We start from the raw sequence: 27,999 nt of genomic DNA on the forward strand, positions 1-27,999 counted from the left end.
GTTAAAAATGCTGAGAAAAGCGTGTATGTACTGATCAGTCACATTGTGACTGTGACTGATGTGACCCTGAAAAAACAAATGTGATCTTAAGATGTAGCATTAGAACTACTTCCAGCAGGGATTGGGAACTAATAAGACCCATTCTATAAAACATGCAGGACAATGGTCACTTATATACAGGAAAACTAACTCAAACTGAAACCTGCATGGAGAACAACAGATAGGAAAATTATGGAAACTGAGGCCATCTCAACAGAAGGGCCAGGAGTTGGATTGTTTGGCTTCTAGAGGCTCAGAGAAGGTACATCTGTTTGCCACAAAGGCAATGAAGATGGTGTCTTGAGAAGAAAGAAAACTATATCAAGACCATGTAAAAACAGAGTACCAGCAAAAGCTGATCTCCAGTGGGTCATCAAAGAAGTGAGGAGCTGAAACATCTTCCCAAATCAGTACTACGATGCAGAAATCTAGCTAGTTTTAAGAAGGAGGTGCACACATTCAGCTAACAGTGTAGGGTACTTGGTTGTCTCTCAGGTCAGTGTACTGATCCACAGTATCTGGTAAGTCCTTTCTGGTCCTATGTCCCAAGTGATTCACAAGTTGAGATGTGGCAAACATCAAAGCACAAGCACAAGGAGCTCCAGTCCTACTTCATATCAGCAGGGTTTCTTAATCTCCTGCTGATAAAATGCTCATATGTGCACTCAACACCTACCCAAGCCAGCAAAAGGCCAGTGATGCCAGCTCGATGAAAACCTCCAATCTTTCATGTTTACTGCCACCAGCTGCTGGAGGGCAATATTCAGCCCCCAGACATGGTCTGGTGCCCAACAACTCCCATTTCTCAGCCAAAAGAGGTATTTAAAGCCTGGGTTTCTACACAGAATCCTTGCCTGAAGTCTTTATTTTCCACATCTAGTTTACCCTCTGATTCCCACTAGCTCCTTACACAACAGGTATTCCCCGTGCAGCATCGTATACCAGCTCTGGGACACCGCCCCTTGGTTTTTACACTGTGCCTTACCCTTTCGTCCTTTGGTTGAGCTTCTTCAAGAAGACACGTGTGACTTCCAGGGCTTCCCTTTCTCTTAGCAGCAAGTTTCCTGACGTGTTGCATTTCAGGTCAATCCAGTCTGTACGCAGCATATGGAAGTCCAGGTTGCTCATGCTGAAGGTCTGCTCCCACTTCACCGCCTGGTCGAACACTGGTACGTAATCGAAATCCTCTTCATCTTCCTCCTCTGGTTCCCCATCTGCCTCTTCCTCTTCTTCTTCTGCTGGCACAGGTCCAGACTTGCCCTGCACAGGAGATGCCACCTGTGCCTCTCCTTTGCCCACGTCCTCACCATTGTCCGCCTTCTGCTCAGCAATGTAGGACTCCACTTGGTTCAGCCACTGCGGCAGCCCAGGCTGCGGGCCGGGGCTGGCAGCGCTCACTGTGCGCCCAGCAGCTTTGCCAGACACTGGGCCTCCTTTCCTGGCTGGCACGGTGCTTTCTGGCTGCAGCCCATCCTTAGCGGTGCTCAGGTCTCCTCGAGGTCTCATCCTTTTGGGAATTGTGACCCCTGAGTCCCTAGGGCCTCCGAGAGGCTGCTGCCTTTCAGACATGGTCCTAGAAGGAGGGTTTGCCTTTTTAACAGGCGCTCTCCCCTGGATGACCCTGGCGTGCTGTGGAGGGCTCCTGGAGTTGTCTTTGACACCAGCTTTTAAACGGGGTCTCTTCATTATTGGCTTCCCCTCTAGGGCAGCCTGGCTAAGGCTTTGGTTGGCAGACACCAGTGTGGCTGATTTGACACCAGACCTCTTTGTCCTTCTCCTCCGTAGCCCCTCTCCTACACCACCATCCACCACCGAGAGGAGCCGACGGCGCTCCCGGAAGGAATAGTCCTCACGAACGTTATCGCTGCCCACCACGCTGCTGGGATCGTTGCCTGCCAGCTTTGCTCTCCCTGTGCTGGGGCGCTTGGGGGGACTGGTATCCTCCATGTCCTGCTCCGCATACTGCAGGTCGTCCAGGTTCCCCTCCTGGGAGCCTGCGGGAGTAACTGCAGTTACACCTCTGGCACCCTCCCGCAGCCTTCCCCATCCTGACCCAGGCACCCACCCTGCTGGGGGCAGCTACTCTCACCTCACCTCAGCATTGCCTCTCCTGCTGAGTGGGTGAGAGGGACAGGGATGCTCTCACACACAGGCACTGTGCTCTTGCTGGTACCTACCTGCTCAGCACCCTATGAGCCAGCACTGCCAGACGCTGTGGAGGTGTCTGGCTTTGCCTTTAGCTGTTTGTCTGGCCACAGCTTTGCAGGGCAGGTGTAAGTATAAGCTGCCATGCCGCACACCTTTGGCTCCATTGCTTCTGCCCACATTTTTGCTGGTATTGGCCACCGTTTGGTGACTTCCCAGCCTGCCCTTAAGAGATGTGGAATTGGCAGCAAAAATCTCCCAACCACAGCAATCTGACAGGGAATGGCTGTGACCTCCTTTGTACGGAAAGTCAACAGCTTCTTTAAGCTGGTGCTGGAAAATCACACACGAAAATGACAGGTAAAAGGATCCTCCAGGCTCTGACATTAGGGCCCCTACCTGGCTGGTCTATATTTTCTCCAGAGTCCAGGCTCTTCTCTGGCTGATCCATTTTCATGTACTTGTAAAATCCAAATCTGAGAGGGAAGGGCAAAACACGAGTTGGATGAAAGCTACTTTTCCCTCTCCAAATAAATTACGGCCACTGCTTCAGAGGTGATGGTCCATTATTATACATCTACCCAGCATCTCTAGATCCTCCTTTTCCTATCACCATCACCATCTTTCATATCTTTGTGCAATCAGATCTTACTCTGCACCGTCAAAGACACCCATTTACCTTGCTCATCACCTCAAGCCTCTCCGGTATTTTCTCGTAAGTGCAGGAGGAAATCCCAGTATAAGTACCCTGAAACACTTCTTTAGCCTCCCTTAAAGCTTGCTTACGATGTAGCGCTCACCAACACAAGTCATCATGCTGCAAAAGCAGCCAAGGCAGGCAATTGCAATGAACTCCCTCTCTTCTCTCATACCACCACTGTGTGTGTGCTGTCCTCATATGCCTATGCTTCAAGCTTTTGGGAGGGATTTCCAGGACTGTTTTCCTCCATGTGCACTGAAGCCAAGCAAAATGGGCCCCCTAGTTCCCAAATCCTATCACACTACAAAATAATTACCAAAGCAATAAACCTGAGTAGCACCTTCCAGACCATGGCAGCCACCTTCTCCACCCTTCACTATGAACCCCAGTCCCAGGAGTTCCCTCCCAAACCTACAATACGGTGTGTTGTTCCAGCCCTCAAAATAGTCCTGGAGGAGGAAGAAGATCCTGAGCATGGGGAAGCCACCACCAGTTATCTCATTGGAAAAGTGGCTCTCCTTATCCTGCAAACAAGTCCTCCCAAACAGAGCAGAGTGTTCACACAAGGTGTCTGCCTGTTGCACGGGGGAAGACACGAGTGATGGCTCCCTCACAGGGCCACCGCTGGGAGCTGGACCCCAGTAAAAAGATGAACAACATGCATTTCTTTCCCCAAAGAGATGCCTGGTGGTGAGCACGGTTTGGTTTTCACAGTGACAGCCATCAGGAGGCTCCAGCTGCTGGATCCCTGATGTAATGGAACAAACATGCTCTGACTCAGCTACTGGGTTAATAGAGCAAGAGAAGCATGGCAGCTTCCCCTTGAGACCTAAATGTAGTTTCACTTAAAGGAAGCCTAAGTTATTGAAAGAAACTAAATGCTTAATGTTTTGCAAGGCTTAGGGGATATTTAAGAGAGTCCTACAGAAGTGAGTATGAAATTCCACCTCAATTCCAGCCTTCAAATCATCTCCTCCCCCCCTGCTAGAAACCCACATTTGCAGCATCCTACCTTTCCAAGTAATAAGGGTTTTCCTGATAGAAGCATTTGTTGTCTTTCTCCATGTGGCTCAGGCGGCTGTAATCATTCGGGTAAACAAAGGATAAATGAACCTGGGAAGAAACAAGGAAAACACAGTAAAATCCTCATAAATGCCGCATATCAGTCACAAGGTGACCAAGACACAGCTGCAGGGTGACAAGTTCTTTTGAGGGAGCAGGGGTTGCTTACTATTTGCTTCTCCAAGGCACCCAGCAGCAGAGTGCAAGAACTGAAAAAAGAAGGAAGCATGCTAGGATGTGTGCATGGGTGTGCCTTTTTCTCTTTCTCTCGCCATCTGTTTGTCCACCTCTGTAATTGTGCATTTAAGTCCTCTAACAGAGCAAGAATTAGCTGGGGCAGAGGTGGGCAAGTCCTCCTGAAGAGGTGCAGGGGATCACAGGAGCCAACGAAGCATGTGGGGAGACCTCCAGGCAAAGCTGAGGGAGCTGGGGCTGCCCTGGCTGTGAGCCCCCTGGGGAATGCTGGCTTGCACTGGCATCCAGGGAGGGCAAACCATGCAGGTGACCTGTCCCCAGCAGACCTCAGAGCCTGCTCTGCTATGCAGGGGATTAATCCCTGATATGTCGCATGCCCCACAAATGTGAGCTCGGCCTCAAGACTAGTTTTAAGCTTGTCAGGGGCTTTAGTAGTTCACACAGACTACAGTTCACCCTGTGGAGAATAAAATCCTTGGCCTTTGTGAGGCTCTGTGTGAAGGCAAGCTCAGCTTTCTGGTTTGAGGTCCAAGGGGCTCTGTAAGACACACACACACACACACTTGTACCCCAGTGAGACCTGTGAGCATCTCCCTTTTCTTGGTATTGTCCTTTGGCATGTACTGGGACACACAGTCAAATCTGCCCAGGAGCTTCAGATCAGTGGAGAGGTCCCCGTGGTTAATGGGGTCTCCCTCTTTCCTCCTTGTGTTCCCCTGGGCAAGCACCTGCTTAAGGAATAAAACTTACAAACTGGAGTCCCTGGTAGCGCTGCAGAGGAAATCCATTCACCAGGTAGCTGGGCTTGTACGGGCAGTCTGGCAAGGCTCGGCGCACACGAGACTTGCTGAGCAGAGGCACTGAGAAGAAGAAACACGTAGGCAAGCGTTGCTGGGGGAGCCCTGCTGCAACCAACGCACCAGCTTAGCTGCTTCTGTGCCTGGTTTCCACTTATGCACATGAAATACTAACAGAAACATAAAGCAAACTATCTTGCACAGCTCATTTCTTTACATTCCTCTACAGCACTTACATGTAAGTATTATGCCTGGGGATGTTGTGTGAGATGGATGCCAAGAAAGAGGAGCTGGGTTTAGTTTGTGCTTTGTCTCCTACCGTGACTGATATTGTATGCTGCCCCTCTCTTCTGACTGGGGAGAAAAAAAGTGTGGCCTTTGATAACCGTGGTGTAGGAGGGCAATCTTTCTCAGCTGTGCTACTGCACGTGCTGTGACAGGCTGCAGCTACCTCCTCGACCGCTTTGCAAGTCTTACCTTTGTAAAGAGTGTCCCGGGGGTCAGGCTTCAACATGTCAGCTGGGTGTGCCTTGCTGCCTGTGCTGTCAGCCCGACGGCTCGTGTGACTGGCCAGCGTCTGTGGGATATGCCCAACCTCATCCATCTTTAAAAGCGTCTCATCTACAAACCAGAGAGACAACAGAAGGGGGAGGAAGGGCTAATTCATCCCCTGTCTCAGTAAGCACCCCTGTCCAGTGTTCAGCCCTTTCCAAATGGCATTGCATCCACGGCACTAATGCTGTCTCTGGCGTAGCAACGCCTAAATGGTGCTGATCCGGAGCTTCACTGCAAAGACACTGTGGGAAGGAAAGGCTTTGACTCAGAAAGCTGGAAACACAAAAGCTGTGGGTAGGAACATGGCTACCGCCGAAAGAAAATAAACGCAGTGATGAGTAATGGAGGAAAATGACCTCCTGCCTTGGACACACCAGCAGTGGTATGCTGAAGAAGCCCCATGCTGGCAGGAATTACTGGACACTTCTGAATTAGTACTAAATGTACTTTAAAAGGAGATAGAAAAGATGAATGGGAGGAGAAACCTGAGGAGCAGAGCTTTCTCCCGGACTGGAAAAGGATCAGGACCCTGGGGCGAGGCCTTTGGTGGCCAAGGATGGTACTCCAGCTGGGGAACAGTGACCCAACAGTAAGCCAGTAAGCAATGGGAAGTTTAAACTCAAGACTGGGTGTTGGTTATGTTTCTTCTTGGGTGTCGCTGCCAAAGGACTTTCTATCTCCACGATCTCACTCTGAGATAAGGGTAACAATAAATATCCAGGAGGGAAAGGCAGCACACTGCCAAGGGCACGAGTTACTGTTAGCAACTTTTGGGGACTGAACAACACGGGAACCCAGAAGGAATGGGATGACACGTGAAACAGCCACGTGCTGATACGGAAGAGGGAAACACCGTTTGGGCAGAAGGTGCCAGACAAAGATGAGACTGCAGCACTGTACCTCACTGCAAAGGGATCTTCTGGGATTTGAGTCTTCCCTTCTACAGGGAATTAATAAGAAGAAAAGAGCAGAAGGAAAAAGGATGGGGACAGAAGACCTATCAGAAAGCCTAGTCCTCATTTCAGAAAATACAGCAGCAGGCTGCAGTTCAAGACACGGCAAACAGATGTCTCAACTACATCAGTGAGTCTTCTAGAGGCAAAAGTGTTGGCATGGAAAAAAGGCCAGAGATGTTGGAAGGCGAGAGTGGTAGATATGGGAAGAGGGAATGCTGACAAAAGAAAGTGATGCTGACAAAGCTAAATAAGGGTAACCAGGACTAAGAAGCTCCTTAACTGAAAAAGGCATCGCTTGATGCACTAAGAAGGGTTTAAAAAACAGGAGGGATTGGGCTGATGTTCTTGCTGCAATCCAGTAGCAACCTGAAGACACCCGAGGCTGACTGACAGAAGAAAGCAGCATCCCCCAGTATCACTAGTGTATCCCATTGTGTCCAGCACCCAGAGTGAAACCTTCTGGAAAAGCCACAGAGGCCCCTTCTCCCCGGTTGTGTCCAGCTGCCAGCGCATCCCCACAGCTCCCGTGTTATGGGCCTCAAGTCCCCTCTTTCTCTCTGTGAGTAACCTCCATCCCATGTTACTTTCACATCTGGAACAGTTCTCACCCTTGCAGACTCTACTTTCTGCCCCTTCTTGCTGCCTTTAGATTTCCCTGAAATAACGTTCCAATTCTATGTCCAACTCTCCTATATTTAATAATGAGTCACAGTCTCGCCCAGAGGTCTCTCTCCTGACCTGTCTCCACTTCTTTCCTGTGATGATTTGTACACATGGTATTTGCCTGGCTAGACTATGACTGATGGTGCAATGCCGCTGATACCTTTTGGAAGCATGGGGAGATGCTCAGGGAAACCTGTGGTAAAGATACTTACTAGAAAAAAGCGAGAGGTATTGGGAGTCAATGACTTTGAACTTCGCTTCTGGGTCGTTCAGTCTCCACTGGAACAGAGGAACACATTAAAATGTGTTAAAATTACTGCTTATGGAGTTATCTGAGACTGAACAAAAGGAACAGGCACAAGATGCTTTTTCACCAGATTGGCTCACAGCTTCTGCTTTCTCCTTACCATGACCGAGTTTACCTAGCAGCAAAAAACTGGGAATGAGCTGAGATCCCCCAGGGCACATCCAAAGCAGGAAAGGACAAAGAGCTGCAACAAGAGCCCGGAGAGGGCAGAACTATCCCAAGCAAGCAGAGGAAAGGGGCCTGACACGTGGCCAGGACTATCCCACACAGAAGTAGGTAAGGGCTCTGGAAGGGATCAGATACATCTCATGCAAAGAGGAGCTGGGGGTTGGGAAAGGAGGGAAATCGTTACAAATGTCATTCCTGAGCTCTGCAGGGACGCATATACAGCACAGCCATTTGCACAGACTCACTGCTACTTCCACATGGTCTGTTCCTTTGTCATCCTGCTTGTGCAGCACCTCAAAATAGTACCTGCCTGCAGCTGACAACCTGTGAAGAACAAGGTGTCTGTCACCAAAAGCATTAAGGAACATTTCTTAGCTTGTCAGCAAACAATGAGCAGAGAGCAACCCCACCCATGGAACAACCTAATTCTCAGGGTGAGCGGGGTTAGGACTGCCAAGAAAATCCAGATGCTGACAGTGAGATAGGTAGCTTCTCTGGTGCACCTGGAGTGTTCCAGACCCTTCTCAGTTAATTCTGAATAACCCCCTTTCAGTCTTGCCTGTTGGCTTTTGCCTCCAGGAAACCTGGCCTGTTCCAAGGCAGGAAGCTTGGGATACAGTTCAGATAGAGTCTGGATCTGCTGGTGGCTGCTTCCTCCAGGGAAGAAAAACTTAGTGTTGCATTCCTGCAATAAATCAGCAAAGCAACTGGCACAGATGTGGATGTGTCACTTCAGCTTTGGCAATACCCCAGACTAATCCCTTTCTCTATACTGCTAAGTTCTTCAGAACAAGCCTGGGCTCTTTATTCCTGCTCTTGTGATTTCCTGACCATGTGCAGAGGTGGCTGGGAGCGAGGGGCTCTGCTCACTCACCTCACCATCTTTGACTGTTGGCTGTGAAACTTTCCAAACTCCCCTGGCGCAGTCCACTCCTTCCCTGTCTGTGAAGAGACAGAAAATGCTCTAATTCAGATTAGTTTCTTCCCCAGTTACTGTGTTGGGAGTGACAAAGAGGGAAAATTGAGCTATTCTTCCTGGTAAGTTGTCTGTGAGATCCATAACCCATGGACAGACCTAAATCCCTTAGTCATGAACGTGGGGCTTCCAACAGCACTATCAATACGTAACTGGCTTAAGGTATGTCATGTCATACCCATGTGGCATCTATGATGGTGGTGTCTGTAGTTGGAAGAAAAAGTAACTTGAGCAGCCCAAGGAAGTATGTAAGGGGTCTCCATCCCCAAGGAAACATTAAAGCATTGATGGAAGAAGCCATGCAGCATGCACTGTACCTTGCCTACACTGGCCAGCAGCTGGAGACCAGAGGTCTTTTCATCTGGACTCAGCCAGAACTCAGCATTGTCATCCGCAGCAATGGCAAACTGAAACTCCCCTGTCGAGAGATGGAGGGAGTAAGCAGGGCTCTGAGGTAAGGCTTGTGCACAGAATGAATTCTGCTCCTGTGAAATGCTGTCTTCACTATTTTTCCTGGTGAGACTATACCTTCCCTTTCGTTATTACCACCCCCACCCCTTGGAACCTCTCTGAATTCTCTAACTCTGCTGTGATTGAAAACAAAACTTTACAGATACAACTGGTTCATTATCCCTCTGGCACTGGCATCACCTGACATCTAACCTGGAAAGCTAAGAAGTATATGCGACGTCTCCCTGCCCCCTCCTTTATTTTCAGAGCAAATTTTTGTGTGAAAAGCGTGTTTGGATGGAGGAACATGCACATGGAGCCACAAAAGGAGACAGAGGTGCTTAAGTCTCACTGTTCTGGCTGGAGTTATAGGAATGGCAGATGAGGGCCAGGGGACCAGGAGACGTGGGTGAGCGCTAGCAGGCTGCTCCGGGCAGAAGCAGGCAGCTGGGTGATACAGATGTCAGCTGCTGTATTCATGGTATTCATGATGGTATTCATACACCCAGGGAACAGCAGGAACATAAATGATGTCACGTACAGTCCTGTGCATGCGAGCGAGGGAGGGAAAGCTCAGGGACTGCTCAGGCCACGTACGCACCATTGGGTTGTGTATTCACAACTGCATTATTTTTTGTCTAGCACTTCCCATCTGTTTTCTTCTGTGCTTTTCCTTTCCACCCTACTGGGGAGGCAGATGTGTTTTCACCCATGCCAAGGCCATGGCCAGTCACACACAGCCAGCTGGGCCGCCTACGTGAGGGACCTGGCATTGGGCTTGCCAGGGTGAGGGCACCAGTGGTTCAGCACCAGAAAGGGAGGTGAGAAGAGACATAAGCAGCAGCACAGCACCCTCAGAGCCCTCACCATCAGCGAAAGGATGCAGGTAGCCAAATATCCGGAGACCATAGTTAGTCCATTTTGGAGACACAGCCAGCTTCTTCAGTGTAGTTCGTGTCTGAAGTGGAAGAAGAAACAAATAATAATAGTAACTAGATACGATGGGAACAAGGGGGGGATGCAAAAACCATTGGACAGGTGGGCAGAGTGAAGTACGAGATTTTTTTCTGGGAGGAGGATGGGGCAAGGAGTGTGATGGAGACAGTAGGGAAGAGCAGGCCAGATGAGAGACGAACTGGAGCAAGTACTGCTACAGAGAGGAGTTCTGTATGAAGGATGCTGGTGAGATCATGGGGACAGGGGACGTGGTGTTCACTAGCCACTTGGAAGGAGAGCACCTTCACCCTTTGTCTGAGGCCTGGCAAGCCACCACGGGTGAAATGAGCCTCCCCGTGCAGCAGAAGAGCTGCTACCATTGAACTCTTGTGAAAGCCTCCTGCTCCCTCAGCAGGACAGAGGAGGTGATGGATGCTCAGGAGCATGACAGAGGAGGTGATGAACAGGGATAAGGACAGGGTGTGAAGGGAGTAGGGGTGATCCAGCTGGGAAGCATGGGACAGAGTGCATTGTAGTCTTACTCACGTGGGGGAAGAGGGGGAAGTGGAGGTTTTTCCTGAGCTGCTCAGTGGAACCACCACACCAGTCCTCGAACACATGCAGATTGGCCTGGCCATGGAACTGGGGGGCAGAAGTAGGGCACCATGAATTGCTGCATCGCTCCCTTGTGTCCCTCCCCTGTTCTGCCAACCTTGGCCATGGCTCCCGGCACTGGAGCGCTTGTGAGACTGAAGGAAGACGCCACTGCTGCGATGGGCTGGTCTGCAGGAGACATGGGTCCCAGACTCCCATTTCTCATCTGCTGAGGGTTTGGTATTGGCACAGGTGACATCTGAGCAGCACTAGGGAACTGTGATAACGCCCAGAACATCTCAGCTAAGTGGCTGTGGTACACTACATTTTTCTCCAGCAAGGAGGTGTTTAACCAGAGAGCTGTGCTCTGAGGCCATGGTGTGGGACACACTGTAGGGTGGCAATAGCCCCCCACAATCCAGCAAAGAGAGTGTAGGGTCTTAGGTCCTCCAAGAAGATGTTTTGGACTCCTTCACCATTTCAGGGCTATTTTCCTGACCCAGGGAAGAAGGGACACCCTAGGGAAGGGAGATGGCAGATCCCCTTCTCAAAGCATGACTGCAAGGTAAAGGTCACGGAGGGTGGTGGGGACAGGGAGACAGAGGCTCAGCAGGGTGGGGAGCGGCAGTGCAGGCAGGTCAGTGGGCAGCATGGCCTCTGTGTGCCCACGGAGACAGAGAGGGGAGCGGGGGTCTCCTCCTGGACAGCATAGGAGGGTGTGCAGTGTAGGTACGGGTGGCTGTCCATGCTGCCCAGCCAGCCCTGCCAGGAGAGGCTGTCAGTGCCCAACGGAGACCTGGAGCACAGCTTTGCTGGGAAAAACTTGCTCGCCACTGTGGGTTTTCAGCGATACGCTCCTCAACAGACAGACTTTCTTTTTGTCAGAGCCGGTTCAGAAGGGAGGAGCTGGCTGCCCTTCAGCAAAGTCCAAGCTCTCTGCAACCAGTGGAGCTGGATGCTGAAACCCTGCTCGCAGGACCAGCATCCAAGAGTGGAGAATATATGAGCTGCAGATTGTAGAAGCTACCTTAGATGGCAAAATGCTGAAGGAAGGAGTAGGTTGCCTTGGGATCGGAGTGGTTTTGCTGGGGCTGTCTTGTCTATATAAGGGCTGTGTGAGCTGGGCTGGGGAAACTGCCTGAACAGCACCCAAATGTCTACAGATGGCAGCAAATTCTTAGTTTCTGCTGGGGAGTCCTGCTACACGGTGCAGGAGGGCCCAACCCCTCCGAGCACTCCTGGCAGAGAAACCACTTCACAGAGTTCTTTTTCCTAGGACAGCGGGTTGGGGTTTCATCCTGTAATAAACCATGGCTTGAAGGACGGACAGGGAGCAGAACTGGCCTGGCACCAGCTTATGCAGTAATGCTCCTTGGGAGCTGTGGGCTTTAGTCACGCACGTGAAAACCATCTCTGTGTGCCAGGCAAAACACATTCACATCCACTGCTGTTCTTGAGTGGTCTCTTAGCCTCTCTCACTGGTTTCCTCACTGCCAGGGCTTGACTGATGTCTGCAAGCCTTTATCATTCCCCACTATGACCTCCTCTTCTTTCCTCCTCTGCTGACATCCCTCAGCCCGGATTCTGCCCATCAAGCAAGAGGAAAAGCAGTGAGACAAAACAGATGTAATTCCCCAGAGCGATGCTGCACAAAATCAGACAGGAACTGCACAAAGGGCTCAGGTGATGGATGCACCCAAGAGAAACGTGGGACTCTGCAGGGACTTCCCATACCAATAAATCACTGCAAGTGTGACAAACACTGAATTTGAACGTAATTGCTGGGCAGTCCCATGCCCCTTGGCCAAATCCAGGTTCACACCCATGGGTCTTGTGCTACTTTTCTCAGCCAAATCAAACAGTAACAATTGCTGTTGCTTGTGGAACGTGAAGCCAGGTGAACAGGCTGGGCTCCCTTGCGCGTCACTGCCAGAAACGAAGTTTTGCGGCAGTCTGCTGCTATCCATAAGCCATGCTGGTTTTTTTTCTTAGAGAATCGTTTGCCCACTGCAGACAGCAGGCTCAGGTCTCTGTCAAATGTAGCACAACACTCCCACACTGTGGAGAGGCTGGCGCTGCAGTCCCCTCCTGGCAAAGACAGAGCCAGGGGAAGCTCCGCAGGCTCAGGACTGCAATGGAGCTGGGCTGGCTTTGGCATGGAGTTGCTCAAATGCCAAAACAGATCTTTATGATGGAACTCCCACAAGAGCAGCTAGACTTGCTCAAACATTGGCAGAGTGTAATACGATACTGCAGAGTTTGGCAGTATTCGGGAGAGGGCAGCCTACTAAAAAATAAGGCAGCCACCACTGTACTAGGTACTCCATCAATTCTGTAAGGCATGGTCCCTGAGACTTCTAGCATGACACTCCTGTCTCTAAAGTCATTACAAAGCCACCTGAGAGGAGATTCTGGCAGGAGCTAATGACATTGCTTTGCTTTCCTGCACTCACAGCTATTAGAAATAATTAAGTGATAAATAATAAACATTTCTTGCATGTGGTTTCAGAGTCTTTTCTAAAGCAACAGATTTTATCCTGAGCTACAGCAGCCTAACTTTCTGCTTCCTCTGAAAGGGAAACAAAGGACATGAAGAACATTATTGACAGATAAATACCGGCTGCCTGAAGTGCTGCTCTGGGACTGAAAACTGAGCCAGGCTTTAATTTTAGGCCCTCACAAGTCATCAGCGCAGCAGCTGTTTTGAAACTCTATCACCTCTGTCCCTCCAACTCAATTCATGGCTGCCCATCGCAAGCAACTGAGAAATTTCTCTGTTTCCTATCTGGGTCTCCTCTGGAACATGCAGTGAAAATCTCCTGCTTGGGGCTTGTGCAGATTCAGTAATAGATAAATAGCACCATCATTCCCAATTCATGCACACAGCCCCTGAGAAATGTTGGTGGACTTTCTAAAACACGGCTACTGCGTTTGACTTCCCAGCTTGGAACTACCTGGCCATCGTTTTCAAAGGGCTGGAAATTTAGCACCTGGTAAGTGACAGGTTACATTCCCTTTCTCCCCCTAAAAACATCTGCTTTGAAAATTTTGGATAGGCTGATTTGGCCAGAACCAGGCAGAGAAGCCAAGAGTCTGGGTTTTCAATGGGAGCTGGTCTGCGCCTTGCCATTTGAGGGTTCCTCCTGCCCCTTGGCTTCCTCCTCATCCCAACCCGGCCTCCCAGTTGCTTATCTCCACCCTGCTCAAACAGCAGCATTCCAAAAACCCAGCTTGGCCACAAAACAGGTACAGGTCGCGCACCAAGGGCACCGTCAGCACAGTACGAGCACCGGGAGCACTCACCGAGAGCTGTTCTTCCCAGGGAGGTCTGGGCAGGCTGATACCCTCCTGGGCACAACGCCACAGACACAAAGCAACAGTGCTGCCTGAGGGAAGGGAGAGCTGAGCCTTAACAACTGCAGGGAGGCAAGAGCTGGGACAGACCCTTGCTTTGGTGCTGATGCAGCAGCCTCCAAGGCTCTGGGAGTGTGGCTGAGCCCCAGCACTGACCCTTCCTGCTGAGTGTGCTGAATTAACACCCGCCTGCAGCCCTGGCTTTGTATTAAGAGACTTTGGTATTTCCGCTTCTTTCTAGTGAGGAATTTTAGATTATCAGCCCCTCCTAGGAAAACAGACCATAAGGGAGGATCAGACACACAGAACGCACAGACTTCTCTTCCTAGCCCAAACCCTGTCATATCAAAACCACCCAGAGGGGTGGCACCAGATGCCCAGGGGGTCCCGGTGAGCAAGGAGACCCAGGGAAGAAAGGCAAAGCAGCAGCAGAGGCTGGGGGCAAGCAGCAAAGCTGGGAGGATTGCAGCGGCAGAGACATGACCTGCTGCAATGCAACTGGAGCAGAACGGAGAAGAGCAGTCTTTCCTAATTTAATCCCGGACGGCTTTGGCATCATGAAGGCAAATCAGCTGCGTAGCTGAGTGCAACCCAGGGAATGCATGGCGCCAGGGATGATAAACGGGGCACAGAGAGGGCCTGAGCCAGGGAAGAAAGGCGACATTGTGCTGCCAACTGGAAACTCCTGAGTTTGTAAGACTCTTCTGTCTCTGCTGAGTGGCCATGGCCCCTCCTCCAGCCTGGCCCAGCTCCCCTGACTGCGTAACATTCAGCAGCCAGCAGCTGGGCTTTGCTGCAAGCTCTGCCACACTGGGCACTTGCTGGAATCCATCAAGACAAGTTTGCAACAAAGCCCCCCTGTCCCACCAAGCCCTGACACCTGATGGGTGCAAACGGGCAAGGAAGGGATATGGCCAGGGACAGAGCAAGCAGTAATAGCTTTGTCGTTCAGTCCTCTCAGGAAAGGATACTTCCTCTTAGGACAGGTTTGGTAGCAGAAGGATGCCCTAGCACAACATTCTGGTTTTGTGCAGCACCTATACAGGCACTGCCTGCAAGGGGCTCTGCTCTGGACGTCCCTCACACCTTCCAGCAAGAAGGAAGTCCTGAAGTTGTGCAGACATGAAGGGGACTCACATGTTTTAAATGCCCCCCTGCACTGCCCAGGCCTTTCTCCTCTCAGAGCTGAACAGAGATGCTTTTGCAGAGGTAAAAGAGAACAACTGGGGTAAGCAGGTGCATTTCTGAAAATCCTACCCCCCTACTTACAGCAGCACCAAATGGGGAGTGACACTCACGGTCCCACAGCACAGGTTCCCCCAGGCACCTTTCTGAATCAATGAGACAAAAGATCGCACATGTCTCCAGCCTGAGGCAGCAGAGGGTGACACTGGGAGCTGGAAGACTTAGCTCTGGTGCTTAGAAGGGACAGTGAGGTTATGGATCATGTGCACGAGCACCTTGAGGAAGCCAGGAATGAGGCTTGAACCCTCCTTTCCCCCATACACAGGGTATAACCTCATTAAGGGTTTCCCATGCACACACTTTTCCACTAATCCAAGGTTGAAGACCTAAACCACTGACTTCATCTTCTGAAAGAGGAAAATTGAAACCTGTCTCTTTTTTTGGCCATGCTGGCTGCCATCTCACTCCGCAACCCTTTTAATTATTTGTTTGTCAGGTGTATACCTCTCTATGCAAGCAAAGCCCAGCTCTCCGACCTGTGGGAGGCAACCTGCCGCCCCTCGCCCCAGGAATCAGTCTGCAATTAAGTTCTTAGAAATGCTGCAAGGAGGGCACAATGGGATCATAGACCCTGGGTAATTAAGCTGGGCAGAGTTACAGAAAAAACTTAATCCTCAGGCCAGGAGAAATTTTAGCTGGTGGTTAAGAGGACAGCAAACAGCTCTGTACAGAGCTGTACCTGTGGATCCCTCTCCATCTCCTGCAACTGGTACTGGTGAACCACTGGCCTGGGTTTGCCGTCAGGGTGGCTCTGCTGACCCTCGAGGTACAGACAGGGCCACGGAAAGGCCTTAGAGAGACAAAGGGAAAATGGGTGAAGGGGGTGGGTACTTTGCAGGAGCAGTGTTAAGAGAGCAGGGCTGGTGGGGGAGAACAGCAGGGCATGTGAATGGGGCAAGGCCACCCAAACCAACTCCCCAGCCTGGTGTCTGTACACCCTAAGACTCAAAGTCTGCTCACAGTGAATCTGCTGCACAGCACCTGACACAGGGCACGGCCCCGGACTCGGGCACCTACAAACTCCCAACGCAGCCGGCCTGAGGCAACAGCCCTGCTACCCGGCAGAGCTCTCCTTCCCAACAGGATCAGTGCAGGACAAGGCTCCTGCCTCAAGGCAGCCAGCACCCTTCCAGGCATGGGGCCATCCCACACGGCAGACCCCACGTCCTACCCCCTCCCCTTGGCCAGGACACCTCTCTGCTCCTCGCCCCTTGGCAGCACCGCACCAGGGTGGCAGGTTTGCAGGCTGGTGGGTGCCCTGCTCAGCGCTGCGGCAAGCAAGGGCGTGCAGCGGCCCCACCAGCAAAGCAGAGGACTTTGCGTATCAGCCCTGTGCTAAACATATATCTTCACGCAAGCCACAGCGCGTACCCGGCCAGTTGCATTTCTGATACAGTAAAGGCTCATTGCACACCACAGCCAGCAGGTTTCAAGACTAACATGCTTTTGAGAAATCACCAGGGAGGGGATCAGAGACATCGGGCAAAGCCTCAGAGAAGCTGGGGGATGCCATGCAGAGCCTGTATCGCCTGGTGCTGTGGGACAGGGGAGCAGTAAATGCTCTGTGTCGTTCCCTGCGCACAGCAGCAGCGTGAGCCCTGACATCCCACTGGCTCTTTGCCAGCAGCTGCTCACCTGGGAGGCAGCCCTGCCTGCACGCTGCCTGCACAGCCCTGAAGCTGGAGGAAGCCCTCAGGCTCCAGGTGGGACTGGTACTCGCCAAAGCCAATGCAGCAGAACAGATCAATGGTCTGGTCTGGTTCTGGGCACTCAAGGGTGACTGGTGCTGGCTGTTTCCAGGAAAGCTGTAACTCATGCTGCAGGGACCTAAACTGCTCAGTGCAATGGCTCGAGGGAGGCACTTTCCTTCTGCTGACCAGTGATCATCTCATGCCCTGAGCACAGGGACAGCAGCCTGCTCCTTCCCCAAGGGATCCACAGAGGCCCTTCTAATTTGTGCAGGTCTCTAATCACCTTAAGCAATTTAGTGAGCTGACTCCATTAGCTAAATGCCCCCTGGCTGGCGTCCCTCTCGTCAAAAGCAGGCTGCATTGCTCCCTTATCTGAAGAGGAATGGTGAGATAAGGGAACAGGGGAGGAAAAAAATAAATGAGGCATAAAGGAGACAAAAGGAATGTTTATCCCAGTCTTCAAGGGTCACCAGAGGAGGTCTCTGTTCATCAGAAATCTCACTGAAGTGGAGAAATCTCTGTGTATGACACACAGGGGTTGGATAGCAACCAAATGCCAGAGCCAGAGCAGAGCGTGACACTTCTGCATGCCACGGTCGTGTATTTGCTTGTTGAACGCTTGGTCATACATACTCTCAGCCCTGAACAAACTTCACCTTTCAGGGAGGTAGTAAGCTGCCTGCTCTCAGAGAACTGTGGGTGGGTGCTTGGTGCCTTGATGGCTGGTAGAGACACCAAATTATCAGGAATCTGAACACTCCTGTCTTTCCAGATGATTAGTCAGGTCTGTAAGTGTCATTAAGCCAGGAAGAGGTGATAGGGAATGGATTTCTACTGAAGCAAATTAATTTCCAGGCAGAGGTCCCTCCCTTCCATTCTTGCTGCAGAGGTCTCTAGCTATACCTCCCTCACCCAAAATGATGGAGAAAGGCACCCACCTCTGGCACCCACTGGACAGGGTTGTCCACAGCTGCATAATTCGATTTATTCCTCCCACCTCTTTGCAGCTCATGGTTCTGAAATACAAGTAGAGGAAAGTCAAAATTACCTGATAAAATGACCCAGCACCGACACCTGCATAACAGGTCTCAAACCTGGTCACAAGAAGATGTGAGAAAAAAACAAGCTCCCAAGCTCCCTTTCTGAAGGACAAGCCAATTATCACGGCCTTGTGATGGGGGATGAAAATGCTCCCTGGCTTTTTTGACAGCAAATTTTCATGGTGAGCTACTGAGAGGAAAGGTTACTAGCACTTTATAACTGTTTGCTAGCACAGAGTTAAAACTTAGGTCAGTCTTCCTTCCCACCCACCCCCAAACCTTGTTTCAAAAAGGTCCAAGCAATAGTTCTTTCAACACTTCTTTCAGGCAACAGCACCAGGACATGCTTCACTAGAGAGCTATAAACTCTTTCCTGACCTTTCATTTCTGCTCCCATCTTGTTTAGTGTTACCTTCCTGTGACACATACCCAGCCAGCTTCAGCTCACCGCTGCAGCTTTGCCCATCTAAAACAACTTAATTGACTACAGTGGAGTTATTGTATGTTCACATTGCTGTGGGTCAGCTCGGGTTTTGCCCTATGGCATGCTCTCTTTCCTGCGTGAAGAGAGAGCTGTCTCTTGTGGCCAGCATCAGAAAGGAAGATCTGCTCTTCTAAATGTTCAGATGGCATCCCAAGCCTCCTCACCTGGTGTCCCAGCTTCTGCAGATAGTAAAACTGAAGGCTTGGGTCCCCACCTGGGACATGCGTGTCTGCCAGAGCCTTAGCCAGCTCCCTCCAGCTTTCGTATCCTGCACAGAAGAGAGAGAAAGAGATGTCAGAGTACAGGCTGAAAAAAAAAGAAGCTGCAGTGGTTACTAGAATAAACTGGTCCTTTACGAGGCTGAGATACCTCTACACTCTGGAATGGTCCAGCAGAGACCAGGAGTTGTTTACTTTACTTGAAGTTGGCAGACTGACACAGAGAAAGAAATTGCCTTTCTCTTCTTTAAAAGCTCTTCCCCTCCTTGTATTAATTTGTTATGTTAAAGATTCAGCACAGTTCTAAAACAGGTCAGAGATTTCATTAATCTCCACAGGACTGGGAACCTCCTTGTAGATCACTCAGATAATCCCATTGGTCAAACTAAAGAACATAAATATTTTTTAACTAGCAAACCCAAAGAAAAATAAGACAATTATCATATTACTAATAAGTTTAACCATTAAAAGAATATTATTCTGAATATGCACCTATTTGCACACAATAAAAGCTTTCAATCTTCTTTTGTTGAAGGAAACAATGGCAAAGAATACATCTGATGGGACATTCAGCTGTAATGCCTAAAATATTAGCAGTGATGTGGTTAAGGATGTTGCTATTTAACTGCAGTCAGCTTCCAGGTTCAAAGCAACTTCATTTGACACCCTCTCCCCTCCTACTCTGCTCAATCCAAGATCAATTTTGGCTTTCTTCTACAACTCCATTGGCCTCCTGGGCTTAGGAGGGACAAAGACGAGCAGATATAGCATGACCTTGTAGTTCTCTGTAAGCACCATCCATATCACTAACGAGACAGTGCTGATGAGCAGAGCTCACGCCTCCCAGCAGTGTTACAACATCTCACACTAGGTTGTTTCCAGACCTGTGAAACATTTTGGCATTGAGTCAGTAAACTAACCAACCCGCCAGCAGCTCAGCGCTGTGCCCACACCGCACGATAGTTTTAATTGTGAAGAGTACAAGTGCCAAAACCTGAACGAGCACTTGCTTCCCACAGGCTGGTGGCCAACCAGCTCAATACCCATGTACCAGGCTCTCCGCCCTTCTTCTAGTAAAACAGAAATCACCCCCAAAGCTCTAGGAGCCCCCGAGATGTCGGCTGCCTTGGTATATAAAGGGAGCCACCCTGCCAGCTTCAAGTCTGAGCATTGAGATGAACGGCCCAAGCCCTCAGCCAGGAATAGCAGGGACGTGCTCTGAGGGGGCAGCACAGCCCACTGCTGGGGAAACCATTACTATTTCGGAGCCAGCATACCCATCTTCACCCTGCTCACCCAACCCAGCAGCATGGGAGACTCACTGTGGCTTAAGTAGGAGCATGGCCCGTCCGTCTGCTTTGGAGGAAGCATTTACAAGCCACATGAATTAGATCAGCTCCAAAACATCTCTGAGCTATGCAGAGGCCAAGGCAAACCCAAAACAATCCCAGGAACTAGAATTCACACATGACCCTTTGATAGATCCCCCTCCTGGGCTGTGCTAAGCTCTTGGACTGTTATTGCACCTACAAGCAAGGTTGCAAAATCTACTTGCTGCTGAAATCTGAGTGCTGCAGGGTCTGGCAGAGGTGAGCAGAAAGCAAGGATGCTGAAGTTGCCTCCTACAATGCGGTGAAAAAAGGGAGCAATTAATGAAAAGAAATTGCAAGACATGTGGATGTGGAAGTTAGTCAGAGGTGCAACTGAGGGACAAAACTCAGAGGCAATTAGGAAGTTCTGCTTCCCCAATGTGAGTGTTGGCTTAGATGTGTGGGTTTCATTCAGGCCCTGTTAGATGCTGAACAGCCACAAATCTAGGTCTTCCCACCTCGGATTCTGATCTGAAACTATGGGTTTAAGTCTATGAGTAAAAATACCAACATCAACACTTATCCTCTGCGGAAGATTTCTCCGTCAGTCTCAGTGAGTAAGCCACTGATTAAGGCAGCTAAACACATATTGTGCTTCAAGGACTGACCGTCATAGGAAAGAAGGAGAAATTCTTGGGTTTTCACATAAAATAACATGTAACTGGTGAGCTTTCACCTCGTTCAAAGCAACAAGGCAGGATCCACTGCTCCCAAGCGTCCTGCAGCTGGACACATGGCCCCACTTGCAACAGAGCTGAAACAGACTTGGTAGTGTACATGAAATTCAGCACTCACTGCTTGGAGGGCTCGTTGCACTAGTGGGAGAGGGGAGCACGCTTTTTTTCAGAGGAGAGACTCAGAAGAGTGGGACTGGCTAAATTAGAGAGAAACCAAGTAAAACAAGACTAAAATTAAAAAACAGCAACAAAAGTCAGTTCACTCCTAGAGATTCACCAAGGGAGGACACCAAGAGAAGCGTTTTTTTCTTTTGTGCAGAGGGGAGAGATTATTTGGCTTCATTTTAAATTCAGGACTTCACCGCTCTGCAGAATAATCTCAGGATGAAGCGCTGGGAAACCCCCTCTTCTGAGAAAAGGATGCTGGCCACCATGGCCAGCCGTGCCAGCCGCTCCACCGTGGCAACTCCTGGGCTCATCTGCACTTCAGTTCCTGCACACAGCTGGCACGGAGCCCGCCGTGCAGCAAACACAGAAGCCCGGCTGTACACAAGTGCCAACAGCTGACATTTCTCTGACCCTTGGAAAAGAGAAGAAATGGGAGCAATTCTCTGTGTTGCACAAATATTTACCTAACAGATCAGCCAAACATGGAAGAGACAAAACAGCTAGGAATTAATCTGGAGGTAGTCATTTCCTTGCTAGGTAATTTGTACTTTGGCAGGCTAATTCCCTAACACGGCAGAAAATGATTTTCAGAAATAATAGGATAAACTCTCAGAGAAAGTTTTTGGCACTGCAGCTCCTTCTTAAAAGACTGGCTTTTCCCTGGGGATCTCTATGGTGCGCCCTTGGAGAAGGACCTGGCTTTGTCCATGCTTCCTCGCTAGGAGGAGGGAGGGAGCTATGGAAAGGAGACATAGCTCCTCCAGCTCCCTGCAGCCAGGAGACCTTGCCAAGGCCAACTGCTGACCAAAGTCTTCTCCCCAGCACGGGCCACAGGATTCAAGACACTGCCCTGCAGGTATCCCCTCCTGTGTGACAGAGCCCCGTGGCTACGATCACTGCTCTGTCTCAAAAGCACCAGAGTGAGGTGGTCTACCACAGATTCAGCCGGTTCTCAAGTTCTCCATGAGCACTGCTCAGCAGCCCAGCTGGCTGGAGCACTTTCTTGATGGCTATTTAAAGTCAACAAGAATACGCTTGGAAAAAAGTAGCAGGCAGGAACTAAAATACCTCACCAAACACTTCAGTATTACTAAGAGGGAACTAAGAGGGAATGCCAGAACTATTAGCTTTGATGGTTTTGCACCAGCCCCTCTACAAAATGGTTCTCGTTAGGATGGGAAAAGGCAAAAACCTGTGAAGGCAGAAATCAAAGGGAAGGCTTGGGAAAAGCCTATCTCACAGCCAGGTCAACAGCTGAAGATGTTAGGCCAGATTCGTTGCCATTAGCCCGTCAGAGAGATGCACCAGCCAGCTCCTGACCTTTCTCTTGCGGGCATCACTTCCCGAAGCACCTCCCATCACCTCCTGAAGCACACTGGTTGTTTTCCAAAGTGATTTTTTCACCTCAAACACCGCCAAGGAAGGCAGCATGGAAGATGTTCTCGAAGGCACTGCGGAGGGGCAGAAGGGCAATGACAGGGGGTTTGTGCACAGTACACCCCAATGGCATTTTTTATCCTCACTCCAACCTCCAGGACATGCTCCTGATGTCTACAACCAGACACTTGGCTGAACTCCTTCCTACAAGCAGAGATCCACCTTTCTTTCTATTTTTGTGCACCAGTGGTCCATGGTTCAAGACTCAAGGGGATCAGCCATGGGGATTCAGCAACGTGAAGGTGGTGGCTCTTCAGAGAAAAGGGGCCCTTTTACTCCCTGTTCCCATCACGCAGGCTGGCAGCTGCCTGCTGAGGATCCAAATGGCCACTGGGGCTGATCCTCAGCTGCCCCTCTGGATTTGAGATGGGAAGCCCTCAGGACTTAAGTTTGCTCCTGGAAATGGAGGTGCGTGGACACAAAGAAAAGGAAAAGAGGCTGAAGAGGAGGCTGAGACAGATGCTGCATCCTACAGCAGAAACCCCCATGAGAGGCAGCCAGTCTGGAGCCAGCTGCCTGCAGAGCCAGCGGCCCAACCCTTAAAGGCCAGAAAACCTGTAACAAGAGGAAATAAGATGAAGATGTTTCTCGCCTTGGGTCTGGCCAGGGCCCAGGGCCATGCCTGCCTCTTCTCAGCTATGCTTTTTATTGCTGTAAGGTTAAAAGTCAGCAAGGGAAGCTGCAGGAACAGCAAGTGGAGATGGGGAGATACCGTCCAGCAGTTACGGCTCTGCCAGAGCAATGCACTTGAAGCCTGTCTCAAGAAAGGAAAAAAAAAATTTAAAAAATTTAAAAAGCAAAAATCCACAGCCAGAGATAACAGACAGCAGTATCCAGGGAGCTATCAGGCCTCGGGGCAGGAGCTGACCAGAGCTTCTCTGTCTGTTCAGAGATTAGATCCACCAAGCCACTGTCATGCCCCTGGCCCCAGAGGGCACTTGACGTTTCAATTAGTCTGTGAAGGTACCTGGCAATCCTGCAAGGGGGAAATCCCAGACCCACTCAGGTGATCAGCTTCCCCTCTGAAGAATGAGATTTGATTACTTCGCTGTTGTTACTGCTGCTTACATAGCTGCAAATGCTATTAATGCCCACATGCTATCCAGCCCTTTTGTAACCCTGCTAAATGATTTCACTCAGCAGCCTCAGGAAACAGCAGGTCCATGGGCTGGTTTGCACAAAAAGCATCCTCCTTCTGATCAGAGACCATCCCCCCCCTCCTTTGTTGCAGGGACAGGGCAAGAAAACCTGGCAGGTATGAAGCAGGGTTTTGTTCTTCGCTACCCGCAGTGCCCACAGACCCCTGAGCGTGGTGTGATGTTTTAACCTTCTCTTGGATGGCCTTACTTCTCTTACCCCTGTTAAATTTTTTCAGCTTGCTGTTATCCCATGGGACTTCAATGTGATTTGAGGTCTTTCCCAGGATTATTCCTGGCTGAACAGGTATGCAGGTGCAGAAACCAATACTCCTAAATATTACCATTAGGTGCCTTGCAAACATACTGGTCCAAAAGATGCTGGAGACAGTTGCTTGAAACTGAACATGACATAGAAAGTCAGCTTAAGGAGTTATTTGCAGTCACTCACAATCATATGCGTCAAGCCTCCTGCCCTGAGCATGAACCTCAATACCACCTCTCGCCCCAGTTACTCACAGTTTATACCCCACTCATCACACTGGGGGTGCCTTCCCACCGCCACGTGACACTGGGTGTCACAGGCAGTGAGGATTTGTCCAACAACCAAATAGTGAGATCATGGAGACAAGCTGCCACGTTGTGCTGTGCACCCCAGGCAGCATGGTTTCATGGCTGCAGGCTGGTAGTGGCCATCTCCTTGTCACCTGGCCAAGGCAGTGCTGGCATCATGTTCTGCAGAAAAGGGTATTTAGAGAGCGTGACATGCCTTTCACACACCCTGACCAGAGCAAACCCCTACTGCTAGTGCCACGCTGCAGGGGAAGCAACATCCACCTCCTGGTGTACCACACACACACACACGTACGCAACCCTACAACACCAAGCGTACAAAGCACAAAGATGAGGTGTAAACTGACCTTCTAAAAACAAGAGGTGTGAGGAAGGATAAAGTAAAAAGGAACAGCCAATGGTTTCTGGCCATGGGGGTGAATGAAGGTTAGGTCAAGTCATGAATCACAGACCCAGAGAAACTACCAAAAAAATCATTCAAGAGTAAAGCCGGGCCAAAAGGCTCTCTAGGTACTTATTTAAGTCAAAATGCATAGGCAGAAAAGAGTAAATGCCTTGCCCTCAGACCAAGATCAGAACAACACTCTTGGAGTTAAAAGGATCCAAGAAGTTATGAAACCTGCTGTTACAGAGGGAACCCTGCAAACCTTTCCATTTCTGCTTAGCACAGAACTCTGCAAATATTATTGCTGACCTCCAGGGATAAATCAAAGGGACTACGTGTGCAGACATAAATTACTCCATTCTTCCTCCAGTTACAAGTCTGATACACTACTTCATGAAACTGCATGGCTTTCCTGTCTTGACAATAAGCTACAGAACATTAAAAGTACATGAAGTATGACGGACAAGAAGGCAGAGCATTGCACTCGGGAATGAGAAGAAAATGACCAGACGTATCTACCCAGGGCATTCATGCAGTCTTACTTCCACGCTCACCCACCGAGTAATACCTTACTGCTGTTGCCCTCTAGGTATAGGGAATGTACTTCATACAGGAAGGGAGTAACTGGTAAGCAATGGCTGGGGCAATAACCTGTTTTGTGGAAGATCAAATTCAAATCTTGCTTCTGCCAGTAAAATTTTCCATTGCCCTAGTTAAATCATGAAATCTACCTATGCCACAAATACCGCCTGCCCCCTGAAAGCTCAGCAAGGGCGTGTGCGTGGAGATGCATTGCTGGATTTGAGTGAGAAAGCCCATGATGTTGCTGCCAGCTGTACTATTCTTCAAAATTACGGGGCTGAACTCCTAAGTCAGCTCCAGAAATCCCTGTTTCAACCTAGTATGTGCTAGAGTAAAACAATTGCAAACCATTGCCATCTGCACTTGCCAAGCTGAAGGCTGAGGGGGCTCAGGAGCAGATGCCAGCATGGAAGGGTGGCTATGACCTGCAGCCAGCCACGGTGCCTGGCCACAGAGGCACAGCTTTGGCTGTGCAGCTGTAATCCCCTGCCCGGGGCTATTACAGCCAACAGTTGTGCCTTGAGCAATGGAGGCATCCTCTCCTGCCCATGCTCACTTCTCCGACGTGCAACTTAATACCTCCTCACCCTCCTCCCTTCCGCCTCTGCAAAGTTGCATTAAGGAGCCTTGAAGGTTAGATTGGGGAAGGGGAAAGAGCAGGGCACTTGATTTTTCAGGGGAAGGAGGCAACATTGACTCAAATGAAGCCTGAGAGGAAGGGCACCTACTGCTGCTTTTGGGAATAGAAGATAAAGGCTTTGATTTTGACACTGCTAACTTCCACAGCAAAAGGATGAGAAATGCTTTCTATTCTGCTACTCTTTCACAGTAACCCATGGGTCACCCTAACCACACAAAGCACGTGTAGAAACTTTTAAATAATAAAATATGTTTTAAACATTATGGCCATAATAGCTGTGAAGTTAAAATCATTAACTGCTGGCAAGTTCAACTCTTTACAGAACACGTGGCAGCTGTCCTGCAATTATAGTGTGTTTGTCCCCGAGACGTGCTGCACACAGGCTGACTCTGTATCTGCCTCCTCGTAAGATATTGCCATCAAAAGCAAAGTCTCTCACTTTTTACATTCTTCATGCACAGCAACAAATTTCTCAAAACAGCCACAGATGGTCTTAAAAACAGCTGCTTCCAGTCATACCAAGATTAAGGGCATTTGAGTAGTTCACATCACGGTATCACACTTACCAAGCAAGGCTTTTGCCAGTCATTCTCTTTAAAACATGGGATTTGTATCAGACCATTTACTGATGGGAGACCAAGATGTTTGGCTTGCTTGAACAACAACACTTGCAGTGCTTGGAGAAATTGGCAGGCTGACAGAAGTACACAGAATCAGGTGTTTTGATACAAGTCTAAGTTTTGATTTTTATTCCTTCTTTCATGTTCAAAGTAATTGTTCAAACTTCTTGTTCAAAACAAGAACTTTGATACCTCATGGACTCCAGTTTCATGCTTTTCTTTTCTTCCCCCCCTCCCTTTTTTTTTTTTTTTTTGTAAACTCTAACATCTGACATTATTTTTGGAACAAAAATACCTTTAATCCTGGAACATCTACATGGGTTTCTACCAATTCACTCCCAGTGACCACATCCTCAACTGCTGACTCACACTCTGCAGCTCTGCATACAGTCTGCCTTTTAAAAAAGAATAAAAATAATAACAACAGCTTAAAAAATTCCTATCTGGCCTTCAAAGTGACTAGCATGAAAAGCAGACGTTCCACCTAGTTATGATCACTGAAAGTGGTATTCCTGACATTCTCCCCTTGGTCTGGAGGCACCGGGGAAGCTGTGCCCTTAGAGACACAAAAGGCAATAAATGCCTGCTCTACTGCAGTAACAAATTAGTTTAAAGCTAGTATTTCCCTCCATGTATCACCAGCTCAGTGCAGAAAAAATCATATGCACTGCATTCAGAGACAGACCTGGGAGGCTTCCTGCCCACTTTTATTCATATGTACAGCATCATCATTAACAGCAGTCAGGACTTCTTGCAAAAAGAAGCACATTTCTAAATGCTTTCAACCATGAACTGATCCGTTGCTTTGATGTTCATGGTATCTGAATAAACGCAACGAATAAGAAGCAACATACATATGTGGCTTCCCTCCCCTGAGCACAGGGAGGTACCTGCAAAAATAAGTAAATAAATAAAATGGCAATTCTATGCTCAGCAGTCTTTGCCATCTGTGTTTCTTCTTGCAACAAGACTCTGCCCGAGGAAATTCAACAAGGTCATCCATGCAGCTTTCAGAAAGCTCTGGGAAGTGTATTTTTCTCAACTGATCCAAACACTGCAGCACACAGACTGCTCAAAGAGCTTTCCAAGATTATTTTTTTTTCTTTTAAATACAGGAGCTGTCTAGGATGTGAAGCTGAACATCAGCTGTGCAAAAGACCTTCAATTCAGCATTTGCTGTTGCTGTACTGAACATAGCTAATGCATTATTTCTTTTATCTTGGATGGGGATTTTCCTAAAGACTCAACAGCTTGCTACTTCCATGTAGATGCGGCAGTCCCAAAATATCTGCTTGCAGCTTAAATCACTCAACTTCTGTAGAACGCTGTGCTGTAGAAAATGTCATCTACTCTTCCTTGAAAAAATCCCCACACCTTATTTATTTCTCTACTTTCCATCTCTATTTGCCATTTTGCTCAAAGCTGCTGTAGCCATTTTCTTCCCCTGAATTCACCTCAAGGGCAGTAATCCACTCCTGCTGAAATGTTTTGTTTCTACGGTCTCTGTGAGCATTGCAACACAATTACTACCCTACACAATCAGTTTCAGTGGTGACTGGAGGCAGTCGAGGGTCCAGACGAAAGGAAAAGAGTAACTAAGATAAAGAACAGGCTGGGCAAACATCCACCAGAAATGGTGCAGGTAGTGTTGACCCAACCTCAAGGCAAGGAAAAGGGCTAAACCAGCACTCTTGAAGGCCACTCCAAAAATATCTTATCATTTGTTTAAACTATTTTCATTTGCCTAGGTTCTTGAGGGTAGCCGAATGACTGGTCTTCCCAGGGCTCTGCATGGGATGCTCTGCTCTGACGCTGAACGAAGTCCTGAACATAGAG

At 49.4% G+C, this 27,999-nt stretch overlaps 1 protein-coding gene across 1 annotated transcript in view; it reads right to left on the reverse strand.

The window, feature by feature from the left end:
* B4GALNT3 (beta-1,4-N-acetyl-galactosaminyltransferase 3) overlaps positions 1–27,999 on the reverse strand; it is a 70,126-nt gene that overhangs the window by 10,773 nt on the left and 31,354 nt on the right. Inside the window, exons 2-14 of the mRNA XM_055712533.1 lie at positions 18,522–18,625; positions 17,772–17,849; positions 10,496–10,591; positions 9,881–9,971; positions 8,881–8,981; positions 8,462–8,529; positions 7,833–7,911; positions 7,325–7,391; positions 5,416–5,559; positions 4,892–5,001; positions 3,897–3,997; positions 2,584–2,660; positions 1,025–2,033 (exon numbers count right to left, since the gene is read on the reverse strand). Of these exons, the coding sequence (XP_055568508.1) occupies positions 1,025–2,033; positions 2,584–2,660; positions 3,897–3,997; positions 4,892–5,001; positions 5,416–5,559; positions 7,325–7,391; positions 7,833–7,911; positions 8,462–8,529; positions 8,881–8,981; positions 9,881–9,971; positions 10,496–10,591; positions 17,772–17,849; positions 18,522–18,625 (2,125 nt within the window). The remainder of the gene's footprint in view (positions 1–1,024; positions 2,034–2,583; positions 2,661–3,896; positions 3,998–4,891; positions 5,002–5,415; positions 5,560–7,324; positions 7,392–7,832; positions 7,912–8,461; positions 8,530–8,880; positions 8,982–9,880; positions 9,972–10,495; positions 10,592–17,771; positions 17,850–18,521; positions 18,626–27,999) is intronic.

Source organism: Falco cherrug, chromosome 5, assembly GCF_023634085.1.
Source record: "Falco cherrug isolate bFalChe1 chromosome 5, bFalChe1.pri, whole genome shotgun sequence".
NCBI classification, from domain to species: domain Eukaryota; kingdom Metazoa; phylum Chordata; class Aves; order Falconiformes; family Falconidae; genus Falco; species Falco cherrug.